Source organism: Pelobates fuscus, chromosome 7 (assembly GCF_036172605.1).
Source record: "Pelobates fuscus isolate aPelFus1 chromosome 7, aPelFus1.pri, whole genome shotgun sequence".
NCBI classification, from domain to species: Eukaryota; Metazoa; Chordata; class Amphibia; order Anura; family Pelobatidae; genus Pelobates; species Pelobates fuscus.
Window position 1 is genome coordinate 68,688,874 of NC_086323.1, and position 13,490 is coordinate 68,702,363.

The following is a 13,490-nucleotide window of genomic DNA, read 5'->3' on the forward strand; positions in this document are numbered from 1 at the left end:
TGTCCCTGTCCCTTCCCCAATCACACCCACCACTCACAGAACCAACAGCTGTCCTCACACACACTACTACCGCTGAATAGGACCTGTGTACTACAACTCCTACAGCCGTTCGACCAATCAGCTGAACAGAATGCGTTCCTTGGATGTATTCTATTGGTCCTTGCGCACATCACTCAGCCAGCACCCAATCACCGCTTCGAGGATCCGGTTGGCCCCGCCCTCGGCTCATACCGAGCGCTGTGAGAGCGGAGACGTTTTTGGCGCCATTTCATGCCAGCTCGGATTCTGACAGGAAAATGAGTTCCGGGGACAATGCAGGTAAACAGGACCGAGTGTGTATAAAGCCGGACTGGGTTAGAAAGGAAGGTGAATGGTTACACGAGGACGGCCTGAGGGACTGTGTATTGTGCAGAGAGGATGTTGCTTTAGGCTGCTAGTGCCTGTAATTAGAATATTTTGTTCCATAACTTGGGTGCTCTCAAAGTGTACTTGTCAAAAGCTTTTACCTGTAGGTTATGCTGGCCGAAATGCTAGCAAATTTACATATTTTTTTTTATTAAAGGAAAACACCAAGCACTATAACCACTGCAGGAGCACTGTACACAGTATAAACATTTCATGTCATTGAAGTGGTTATAGTGTCTGGAGACCCCTGGGGCGGACACTGCATTCAGCGTTAAACATTTTGCCAGCAGTTCAAAGAGACACCCAGACGCAAAGCACTTTTTGTCATATTTGTGACCAGTAATGGAAAAAAAAAGCCGCTTTCAATAGGCTGCTTACCTGGAGTCTGCCATGTGACACTTCACACGTCATCTCCCAGCACGGCGATCAGCGCATTGGCTAGCAGTGATCAGCTGACACTCTGCCAGTGAGCTAACCCTGCGTAGGAGCATCTGGTTCTTCTTTTGGCAAAGGTGTGTTGTGTCACCCAGTAGACTACCAGTATAGGTACTTAATGGATTGGGGGACGGGAGGGTGCCAGGGCACTCCTGACACCTTAACTACTATAGTGCGCTAAGTGTTACTCTAATGTTTTTGAGGAGGGGACCTTTTTGATCTAATATGACCTATTGGGCACTGTGAAGTAGGTCCTTGCATGCACTTGCACCAAACCCTTAATAAAATAAACATTTTACTCGTCTGGAATACAGGACCGTGCGAAGCTCACTGCGCTGACTTCCACACCTTCGTCTGACGTCATATGAGCCTCACATGGTCCAATCAACGACTTTTCGTGGTGCATGCGCACAATCTGAACTGGTGAGGGGACGAAGGATGATTTGATAATTACATTTTAAAAAAAGAAATACAAGAAGTAGGTGAAGCACACACAGGGAGGGAGAGGAAAACTATCTTATGTGTGAGCTGACTACAGTCACAAACTATGCACAGAATTGACATTAGGCAGCCCAGAACAGGGTTCTGAGCTGCCAATGTCACAAGTGCTAGGGGTGCAAGTAACACCCAGCACACCACTAAAATTAACTCTGTATGTGTAGTATTTCAAGCAGAAACACTGCACATCCTGACTCCAACCACCATGACCACTTAAAATCACTGTAGGGTTATGATGGTTGGATAACCCTTTAATGGAATGCTATTTTGGCTTACCTTCCATTTGTTCAAAATTTTAATACATTTTAAAAAGGAAAAAAAAATACATTTGCTCCAGCTACTAAGACACAGACCTCATTTTCAATTCCAGCATATTGAAATCTGCCAAGCCATATGCTGTTTATAAATGGATTCTCATGTTTGAGTACCCAAAAAATATAGAATTGGACTGTTTAAAATAAAAAAGTGTTTTTTTTGTTTTTGTTTGATGAGTAACCAGATATCTTTGGTCCACAGAAGAAATTGAAAAACTATATGCTGCTGTACCTCGACTTTGTGACATCTTTTGCATTATGCAAAAAATTGGGGAGGGTAAGTAAAGATAAAGTTGTAACATGTGTAAGTGATTATGCATTTAAAAGACAACATAAATCTAAATCATGCATGTCAATCTCACGGGCTGCATGCTGCCCACAATGAACTTCTTTGCAGCCCAGTCAATCAGGGGTGCCGGTCGAGGGGGCGCAAAATTAACTTGTCAGTTTGACAAGTGATTTTTGTGCCCCTAGGCAACGTGCGGCTTCATAAGGGAACCGCACACACTGTTAACTTGGAGGTGGAGCGCCTCCTGCTCTGCATAGGAGCGCTGGGTGTCATGACTACCCGGCGCTCAGTCTGTCAGCGTGCCGCCGGAGATTGAGAGGCCCCCTCCCCTGTCAGGTAAAACGGAAGGGGGGGGGGGGGGTCAGCATATCGCTATAGAGCAGAGCATTTGTGAGACTGCCTGGAAATAGAAAAGGAGGGAGTATGAATGGAAGGGCTGGGAAGGGAGACATGGGGGGGGATATGAATGGGAAGGGGGGGGGATATGAATGGGAAGGGGGGGGGGATATGAATGGGAAGGGGGGGGGATATGAATGGGAAGGGGGGGGGATATGAATGGGAAGGGGGGGGGATATGAATGGGAAGGGGGGGGGATATGAATGGGAAGGGGGGGGATATGAATGGGAAGGGGGGGGATATGAATGGGAAGGGGGGGGGATATGAATGGGAAGGGGGGGGGATATGAATGGGAAGGGGGGGGGATATGAATGGGAAGGGGGGGGATATGAATGGGAAGGGGGGGGATATGAATGGGAAGGGGGGGGATATGAATGGGAAGGGGGGGGATATGAATGGGAAGGGGGGGGATATGAATGGGAAGGGGGGGGATATGAATGGGAAGGGGGGGGGGATATGAATGGGAAGGGGGGGGATATGAATGGGAAGGGGGGGGGATATGAATGGGAAGGGGGGGGATATGCATGGGAAGGGGGGGGATATGAATGGGAAGGGGGGGGATATGAATGGGAAGGGGGGGGATATGAATGGGAAGGGGGGGGATATGAATGGGAAGGGGGGGGGGATATGAATGGGAAGGGGGGGGGGATATGAATGGGAAGGGGGGGGGATATGAATGGGAAGGGGGGGGGGATATGAATGGGAAGGGGGGGGGGATATGAATGGGAAGGGGGGGGGATATGAATGGGAAGGGGGGGGATATGAATGGGAAGGGGGGGGATATGAATGGGAAGGGGGGGGATATGAATGGGAAGGGGGGGGATGAATGGGAAGGGGGGGATATGAATGGGAAGGGGGGGATATGCATGGGAAGGGGGGGATATGAATGGGAAGGGGGGGGATATGAATGGGAAGGGGGGGGATATGAATGGGAAGGGGGGGGATATGAATGGGAAGGGGGGGGATATGAATGGGAAGGGGGGGGATATGAATGGGAAGGGGGGGGATATGAATGGGAAGGGGGGGGGATATGAATGGGAAGGGGGGGGATATGAATGGGAAGGGGGGGATATGAATGGGAAGGGGGGGGGGATGAATGGGAAGGGGGGGGGATGAATGGGAAGGGGGGGATATGAATGTGAAGGGGGGGGGATATGAATGGGAAGGGGGGGGATATGAATGGGAAGGGCGGGGGGAGAGACATGGATGGAATGGATAGAGAGGAAGACATGGGGATATATAAATGGAAGGGGGAGGGAAATACGGAGGAGACATGGGAGAGAGATGTGAGGGAGACATGAATGGAGGAGGGAGGTAGACGTGGGGGGAAGAGATATGGAAGAGGGAAAGAAATATGAATGGAACGGGAAGAGAGACATGGGTGGAAGGGAGGTAGGAGTGAGCGGAGTGCAGTGTGCAGCCACACCTTACTCTGCCTGGAGATTATTATTATGTTATTTATATAGCGCCAACAAATTCTGCAGCGTTTTACAGTGGGTGGACGAACAAACATGTAGTTGTAACCAAACAAGTTGGACACACAGGAACAGATGGGTTGAGTGCCCTGCATGAGCTTACAAGCTAGAGGGAGTAGGGTAAAGTGACACAAAAGGTAAGGATATTATTAGACTAATGACAGTTGCAAGAGAGGAATCAGTCGGGAGCTATTAACAGTTTAATTGGAGGGAAGTGAGTTCCACAGGAATGGTGCAGCCCTCGAAGTCTTGAAGGCGAGCATCAGAGGTGGGAGTACAGACAGAAGATAGCCGTAAGTCTTCAGCAGAGCGTAAGGGCCTAGACGGGACATACTTATGTATTAGGGAGGATAGATGAGTGGGAGCAGCATTATGTAGAGATTTGAAAGCAAGAACCAGAATTTTAAATTGAGCTTTATATTTTATAGGAAGCCAATGTAGGGACTGAAAGAAGTGGGAGGTGCGGGTGAACAGTAAGATGAGCCTTGTCGCCGCATTCACTATGGTCTGTAACGGCGCAAGTTGGAAGCACGTAAGACCACTGAGAAGCGGATTACAGTAGTCAAGGCGAGAAAGGACAGTGGAATGGACCAACACCTTAGTCGCATCTGGCGTTAAGTAGGGGCGGATGCGCGCAATGTTTTTGAGATGGAAGTGGCAAGATTTGCCAATAGACTGAACATGAGGCGTGAAGGAGATGTCTGAGTCAAAGAAAACACCTAGGCAGTGAGCTTGCGTGGTCGAGCCGATGGTAGCACCGTTGACTTGGAGGGAGACAGATACAGGAGTAGCAACACTTTAGGGAGGAAAGACCAAAATATCAGTTTTGGTCAAGTTGAGTTTAAGGAAGTGGGCAGCCATCCAGTTAGAAACAGCAGAGGGACGGGGAGAGATCTGGAGAGGACGGGTAGATTTGCGTGTCATCTGCATAGAAATGATATTGGAAGCCAAAGGAGCTAATGAGTTGACCAAGGGAGGCAGTATAGATGGAGAACAGTAGGGGACCAAGGACTGAACCTTGGGGGACACCAACAGAGAGGAGTTGGGGAGAAGAAGCAGAGCCAGAGAAAGAAACACTGAAAGAGCGCTGGGAGAGCTAGGAGGAGCACCAGGAGAGCGTAGTATCTTGTAGACCAATATTGCGGAGGATGAGAAGAAGCTGTTGATTATCAACAATGTCAAAAGCCGCAGAAAGGTCAAGGAGAATTAGGATAGAGTAGTGACCAGGAGATTTTGCAGCGACTAGATCATTGGATACCTTGGTCAGTGCCGTTTCCTCAGAGTGCTTAGCGCGGAAACCAAACTGAAGCAGGTCTAGCAGAGCGTTGGACTCGAGGAAGTCTGTCAATTTCGCATACACCACTCTTTCAAGGATCTTGGATACAAAAGGCAGTAGCGAGATAGGACGCTAGTTGGATGGGGAGTTGGGGTCAAGGTTGGGCTTCTTTAGAATTGGGATTATAGTTGCATGTTTGAAGGGCGATGGAAATATGCCAGACGAGAGAGAGATTGAGAGGAAGAGAAAGAGAAGAAGACAGAATACGGATGAGATGCAAGGGAATTGGATCTAGGGAGCAGGTAATGGGGCGGGAGGACTGGAGCAGAAAAGAGACCTCTTCTGCTGTAGCGGGTGCGAATGAACATAAAACAGCAAAGGGAGGGAGGTTAGGGGAAGTATTGTAAGGGGAAGAAGAAAGATGTGAAGGAGTCAAATTAGTAGGTGGAGGAGGAACAATAGGGCAAAGAAGAGTTAAATGTGTGAAATAGTTGTTTGGGTTCGCAGGAGAGTGTGGTTATGAGGGTATTAAAGTAATTTACTTTTGGAGAGGTAAGAGCAAAGCTGTATGAGCGCAGCATAAATTTATAGTGGAGAAAGTCAGACGCACAGTGAGACTTTCTCCAACAGCGTTCAGCAGTTCTGGAGCATTTTTGGAGGTATCGAATCAGCTTGGTGTGCCAAGGTTTTTGTTTGGGGTGCTTGCTGCATTTTAATGTAGAAGGTGCCATGATGTCTAGTTGAGAGGAGAGGGTGGAATTGTAGAAGGAGGTTGCAGAGCTAGGACAGGTGAGGTTTGAGATGGGTAAAGGAGAGTTTGGAAGTTAGTGGATAAATGCTCTAGTTTAAGACATTGGAGGTGTATGTGAGACTAATGTTCAGACGGTGGTGTTAATTGCGTCTTGGGTTTGCTGATGTCAAAAGTCGGCAGATGGTGGTCCGATAGAGGAAAAGGAATATTGGAGAGATTCTGATTGGTTGAAAGGTACATTAAGGGGAGAGAAGGATGCCTACACCACCTCCTTTACAGTTGAGTCTGGGAGTGTGAGAGTATTGTAGCCCACTAAAACATAAAGAGTAGCGCTATCAGAGGGGGACAGCCAAGTCTCTGTAAGTGCAAGTAGTGTGAGTGAGTTTGAGATGAAAAAGTCGTGCCGGGCTGTTGATTTTAACTTACTGCAGACAGAGCAGGCGTTCCAGAGTGTACACTGAATGTTGGTTAAGTGAGGGTAAAGGGCAGGGTATTGTGATGAGGTTTCTGGTTTTCTTAGTGTGTGTAGAGAAGGTGAAGGAGTACATCCAAGTTCTTAAAACACGAACAGTGTTTTAAACGACACTGGACGTCCTCACGCTATGCATGAGGACCACCAGCGTCGCCGGACTCCCCATAGGAAATCATTGAATAATGGTACATCAGCGCTGGATTCAGGTAAGTCACTGAAGGGGTTTTAACCCCTTTAGCAACATGAGATGGAGGGTGGTAGGGAGGGGGGCACTGCAGGATACTGCAGTGCCAGGAAAACTGATTTGTTTTCCTGGCACTGGAGAGTCCCTTTAAACCTTTTTTTATTTGGCCCTTGTTAGCCTTTGAGTTTGACATGCTTGATCTAAAGCATACCCAATATGTTCCACTGAAATTGTTGCCTTGTTCCTTTTTAAAGCAACACTCCAAACACATTAGTTACTCATTTTGTAAAACTGTTTTAAAATGGACAGGTTTGGCTCTCTTTCTGGTGCTGAGAACATCAGCTTATTTCTCTTATCCCACGAGTCCAGACTTGTACCACCAGACCAAATGGTTTGACTACTTATATTGGAGTACACTAGTAGTTATGCTGTTTGTAGTGTAACTTTAGTAGATGACTGTAATTTTCCATCATGTGTCCTTAAGGGTAGGACATGCATGGTGGAAAATGTCCGTCATGCGTCGCGATGGGGTAATGGGCGGAGGCAATTGTGCACTTTCTGGTCTAAACCTAGAATTTGATCTATATGTCTGTTCAATTATGATTTACCTTTTTCATATTAAGTGCACACACGTGTTATATATATTTTGCTCAGGAGAAACAGAGCTTTCATTTCACATCAAAGATTTATAAATGAAACATAATTTAATAAAATGTAAAAAAACATTTTTGAGAAATTTAGAAATAATGGTTTTCAAGTTCTGCATGGCATTTTAAAGGGATACTGTAAGTGCCAGGAATACAAACATTTATTCCTGGCACTATAGCTCTCTTCCTTCTCCCACTCCCTTGCCTTGAGACAATTTAGCAGCCCAGAAATAAAAATGAACCCTAGCTTTCAATACGGACTGTAGAGAAGTAGTAAAGTGTCTGAAGAGGCCAATTACAGTAATCAATGCAAAAACTTTCGTAGCATCTAATAAAGGGGCAGATCCAGGCATTGGTTTTTAAGATGGAATTGGCAGGATTTTGCAACAGATTTAGACGTGCGGTGTAACAGTCAGTCCAGAAACACAGACAGGTGGTGGACATAACATCAACTTGCAGGAATCGACACCGGAGGATTCATTTTATGAGGCGGGCAGATAAGAAGCTCTGATTTTAGAAAGTAGGAGTACATCCGTTGAAGATGGAAGAAAGGCAACTTTGAGGCACTCTAGAAAAGCGGGTTAGGGATCTGGGGAGGAGGCGGTTGTAATAATAATCTCTGTTCAATTTCTATATTCTGTGTAATTCACGTAAACTTCATTTCCAGGTACATTTAGTTCAGTATACTTGGCCACTGCAAGATTAAAATCAGGAGAAGATATGAAATTTGCACTGAAGCATTTAATCCCCACAAGCCACCCAACACGGATTGCTGCAGAACTAGAATGCCTTACAGTTGCTGGGTATGTGTATTAATGTCATGCAGTAGAAGGGAAATGAAAATGTTTAATCATTATTTTTTTTTTTTTTTTTTAATTCTTTATTTTGGGTGTGCACAGAATAAACAGGCAGCCGGTATGCGCCACAACAGCGACATCCAGTAAAATCGGTAAACATAGGTAGTACAAGTCATGGCATACGTTATACAGGCACATTTTTATAGTTATTATAGTTTTACGATAGTTTAGGTTGCCGTTTAGTTTTCAAGATGGTAGCATAACGCACATTCCATACAGGAAGAGGTAGGAGAGGGACAAAAGAGGAAAAACATGGCTCGTGCAGAGAACGTACATACAAGAACATTTGAAACAATTAGGTTATTAGTATTACATCACGCTTGTTGCCTATGCCGTGAGAGACTGGGAATTCGTATATTCCGTATAAGTTTTAACTAGCTTAGACATCTAGATTGTGAGAGTACAAGTAAACAAAACATGTGAGAGCGCCCGAAGGCCAACAGCTGTAGCCTAGACCCCCCATGACATATAAGACTGCCCACTGTTACAGCAGGATATTAACTAAGTGATTAAACAATGCGACAATGCGACAATGCTCTATGTGATGAAAAATATTGAACACTAAAAAATTATTTTTGTACATTATAGACCTGCATACTTATCAGTGGCATGGTGTAGTGGGTTGGAATCAATGTAATCACTAGCCTTTAGTATTATACATATTAGAAGCAAGTTGCTTTTGGCACAGGACAAAGTCCCCTGTGGCTGCAGGTTTGTAATTGCATGGCCACAGGTCAGGTCGCCGTGTATCAGTGGGGATCATCCTACTCCTACTGCCGGTATTGGAACGGCACCGCCCGGAAAGTCTCTTGGGGTCCCTTCCTCTGCTGGCTGAGAGTGGGCTCTTTGCCGGTTTAGTCCATCGGGCCATGGCCCTGGAGCTTTGTGGTCTGCTCTACAAGCTGCACTGATGTCGCTATTGTGCTTCAGGGGGTAGTTCACCCTATAACCCCTCGTGATGGTTTGCGGCAGGTTCCACCTACTCGGTTTTTGGCCCTCCGGTTTATGCCAGGTTGGAGTGAGGGCTGCGTTCTTGCCGTGCCGGCATCCGGCTTGGGTGTGAGCGGTGGTCGTCCCCGAGCAGGTTGTGGCTCGTACGTCAGCGGTTGTCGGTGCTGCTAAGCAGTAGTTGAAATGGGTCTGTTTGGTGGATCCGCTCAGCGAGGCGTGTGGGTAAGTGTGGGTGCTTGCAGGGCTTGTTCTCGTTTCCCACCATTTGGGTCGCCAGTCCGTTCTCCGTCTGCAGGCTGCTCTGGGGGCACGGTCTGAATAGCTGCACAAGCGGCGCCGGGTGGCAGGACGAATCCATGCCGCCATCCCCTTCACAATTAGCCGGAACGGCTGACCCTGGAGGCGGTGTTTTGCCCTTAAGATGGTGCAAAGCCGGTTAAAAGATTCAGGGGTTAGTGTGGGCGGTTTCATGGGGGTGCATTTTGGCGTGGGTCTCGCTCGAGCCGCCATCTTGCTTGGGCTCTTGCAGGCTTGGTTAGCCGTTGGTCTATCCGTGTGGTGAATTCGAGTGGTGGGGGTAATCGGCCCCAGCGAGGACCGGGATATCCCCCGCCGGTCCAAAGGGGGGGGGCGCGGGGCAGCATCCGCTTCTCGCTTACAGGTGGGGTCTGTGCAGGAGGATCGGCCGCCTCCCCCATGCCGCAGGCCCCATTTCTGTGTAGGCCGCATGGCCTGTTCAGGCTTTTGCTTTGCTTGTCGGTGCTTAAAAGGTGGCAAACTGTTCCGTGTGTTGTGCTGCATCTCTCTATGGGCTCCGTGTGCTGCTTGCAGTATGTGGTTTTATAAAAACCTCGTTATTATGCCCGTTGGTGCAGGAGCTCTCAGAGAGCACGTCCGGCCATCTTGGCTGTCAGGCCCCGCCCCTTAATCATTATTTTTAATGTGCCAATAAAGTTTGTAGCCCCATACAAACGCCTGTTTTGTTTATGTTTTATAAGTAATATGTACTATGAAGTTCGAAATTGGCATATTAAAATAAATGCTACAGAATTAAATGTTTTTGTAGTCATTTTTCTTTTATTTTTCCCCTGGTTTTGCATTGTCTCAATTGCATTCTGATGTAATTTTCTTTACGTTTGCAATATAAATTTAAACAAAAATGCATTTCATGAAAAGGGCTGAACACAAGTTTTGTTGATTATTCAATAGCGTACATTCCAGAGAAGTTATCTTCCCTTTCATGAGACCGTGTTTCAGATTATGCCAAAAGGAAATGGTGAGAGGCATCCAGGAACATGTACAGGGCTCCTATTGAGAGATGTAGAGAAGCATGCACAGTAGAGCCACTCTTAGTTTAAAGATTAACAGAAAATATATCATTTGGTTCACATGAATTGGAGCTTCTGTAAACTAGACCATCATGTATGGTTATGTTATGCATAAACCCCAGCTCTTCCTTTCAAGCCTGTGAGGAAACCAGGATTGGGTAAGAGATATTTGGTTTAACAAAATGTCACCTGAGAATGTGCAAAGCCTAATGATTATCTGCAAAACAGAGAAATTCATAAATAGTAATTTTGTTTAACACTTTTTTTTTTTTTTTTTTTTATTATGCATGAGTAATGCACATAAGTCTTTCATTTTCTTAAAATATTTACGTGTGCTTTCTTTTCCCTCAAGAGGTGAAGACAATGTCATGGGAGTCAAGTACTGTTTCAGAAATAATGACCATGTTGTTATTGTTATGCCTTATCTGGAACATGAATGTTTTGTGGTAAGAACTCCCCAAAAAATTCTCTAAAGTACCAGTTATGCTTAAATAGTATTGTCACATCGTATGTATTCCTCTTTTATCTATTTTGTGACTGAATTCATCAAATGTGAATTTTATTTTATCCTGGATTTGTGTGTGTGTATGTGTATATTGACCTAAGATCAGATATTGATTGTTGTCCAATTAACATTACAATAAACTAAAAGTAGCATTCAAAGAGCAGAAGCTTAAAATTGTTGTGGAAGTGCATGTATACTTATCCAAAGCAGTGGCCATATATGCAGAGGAGGAATCCAATATATAGTATAACATTTAATTGTTTGTTAATCTAGTGGTGGTTTCTCTAGAAAATAGTATAAGCAAACAATGTAATGTTTATTTGATTCTCATGTTCTCAACATGTTTTGGAATTGATAAATCAACTTGATATATTTCTGAAATTGTGTATTTTCTATTAGTTGTTTAGTGTAATTAGGTATGCTTTGTTTGTTTAACAGAAAGCAAATTAATAAATTAAGCTTTGTCTTGTAGAAAAAAAATGTACAATTTGGGTAGTTTTCTGGTTGTTTATGTATTTGTGTATACATTTTTTTTTTCTTCCTTGTCCAAGTCTATTTCTCTTTTTTTCAAACAGGATATTTTGCATTATCTGAGTTTTGAGGAAGCAAAAGAATACATGTTTAATCTGTTTAAAGCACTCCGACGTATTCATGAGTTTGGCATTGTCCATCGAGATGTTAAACCAAGTAATTTCTTATACAACAGACATCAAAAGCAGTACGTTTGTAGGACATTGTACATTTTATTTTTGGTGTTAAATGTACTGTTAATGACACACACCTATGTATTGATATATATATTTTTTTTTTGTTCTGACTATGTCAGTCCATATGTATATTTTAGAATTTCAGTCTTGATTTTACTTGGGTTGTCAAAATTTGTGTCATCTCCCAAATGCAATTTACACCCATGCTATCTAATTTGCAGGGGCTAAGGTGGATTTACCCCCTTGGGGTGTGCATACCACAGGTTGTGCGTTTTACCTAAAAATGCAGTGTGTGTGTGTTATATATTACACACACAATAATTGGCAGCACTCAAAAGACTTCCAAAAACAGAGTATTTAGTAATGCATGTCCAACAAAATCAATGTTTTGACCCCCCCCCCCCCCCCATCACGAGCGTGTTTCAATGTGCTTTAATACGCATATATTCTATTTTCATCTTGTGACTTTTATACTTAAGATTAATCGTTCACACCTCCTTATAAAATATTCATATTATGTTAGTTCTTTTAAAAAATATTATTTACTACCTTTAATAAGGCTTGTTGGCATGTCAGGTTAACTTAAATATCAATGTCTACATGTTTCATTTGGAATTTACGTAAGGGTTACGTAAGAATTATTATATTTATTTATTTTTTTGCAGGGGCACTCTCTGTGTTAGTCTCAGCCATGGGAAGTGTGGCTAGGGTATAGAAACAAGTGATTTTACTTCTAAATAAGAGCATTGAGAAGTGAGACTGCACGGGCATGATCTATACAAATACACAAAAATAAGTCCTGCGCTCAAACTTCCACTACTCCTGAGCAGCAGCAACAACCATAGCACACAACAGCCCCAATACATACAATAAAAACCAAAGAAAAATAGTTACCTGTGCACTATCCCAAATCCCAATGCATATTTAACTAAACTCCAATTGCCATTAGATGTAAGCCTACCTGCCACGTCAAGGCAAACCTCTTAGGTGGGTCCTATACTAACAATTCACTTTGCTTGCTTCAGGCAAAGAAATCTCTGAGATCGAGAGGGGTATTTTTCTAAACAAATACATACTTATTAACCCTTAATAGGGAACACATGGGGTGGGTGGCAGCATTGTAACATGGCTGTACGATACAAAAGTAAATATAAATATGCAAAAATAAGTCCTGCACTCAAACTACTCCTGGGTGGTAATAACCAGCATAGCACACATGAGCCCCAATACATACAGTAAAACCAAAGAAGAAAGAGTTAACTGCGCACTAGGGGCTGATAGGTGCTATGATGGTTGCTGCAACCCAGGAGTAGTGGGAGTTTGAGCGGAGGACTTATTTTTGTGTATTTGTATGATCTATACACCATGACTGCTTCATTAAACTAAAGTTGTTTTGGTGCTTAGTGTCTCTTCAATACTCCAGTAAGACGGGGCTCGACAAATCCCAGGTGCCAGATCGCCACGGTTACTATAAATTTCGCCCTGGCGTCTGGGATTTGCCAGCTCTCTAGTTGGTGTGGGAGGGAGCTTTGACGTGTGTGTGTGAGCCAGAGCCTTTCAAGAGTTTGTGTGAGCACCTGTCAGAGTCTGTGTGTACGAGTCTGTCGGTGTGTGCGTGCAAGCCTGTTGTCAGCGTAAGAGTGTGTGTGCTGTCAGTGTGAGAGTGAGCCTGTCAGTGTGTGTGTGTCTGTCAGCATGAGTGTGTATGTGCGCGCGTTTAGGTAACTTCCCCCTCCGATCGCATGAGGAAGGTGTTTACTCACCTATTTTCCCACGCCGTGCCAGTTTCGCCATGGCTGAGACGATTAATCTTTATGATCTCAGCTAAGCCAATGCTTTCTCTTCGGAAAGCATCGGGAGGATTTTATGCATGTGCAGCAAATGTACCAATCCGCATCTTCTCATAGAAATGCATTACATTAATCAATCAAAAACATTCAGCGCCTCCATGCAGAGCTTGGAGACACTGAACCTGGGTGCTGCACGTGGTGCAGCAGTGA

General features: G+C 44.6%; 1 protein-coding gene across 4 annotated transcripts in view; it reads left to right on the plus strand.

Annotated features, from left to right (window-relative positions):
* Positions 1-230: 230 nt before the first annotated feature.
* CDC7 (cell division cycle 7) overlaps positions 231-13,490 on the plus strand; it is a 40,052-nt gene continuing 26,792 nt past the window's right edge. For 2 of the 4 annotated variants that reach the window (XM_063428379.1, XM_063428382.1), the window contains exons 1-5: positions 231-318; positions 1,855-1,929; positions 7,810-7,945; positions 10,631-10,724; positions 11,359-11,501. In XM_063428379.1, the coding sequence (XP_063284449.1) occupies positions 297-318; positions 1,855-1,929; positions 7,810-7,945; positions 10,631-10,724; positions 11,359-11,501 (470 nt within the window). In that variant the 5' untranslated portion in view covers positions 231-296. Of the gene's footprint in view, positions 319-1,854; positions 1,930-7,809; positions 7,946-10,630; positions 10,725-11,358; positions 11,502-13,490 lie in introns of those variants that run through there. The other 2 variants (XM_063428380.1, XM_063428383.1) reach the window with 2 other exon arrangements.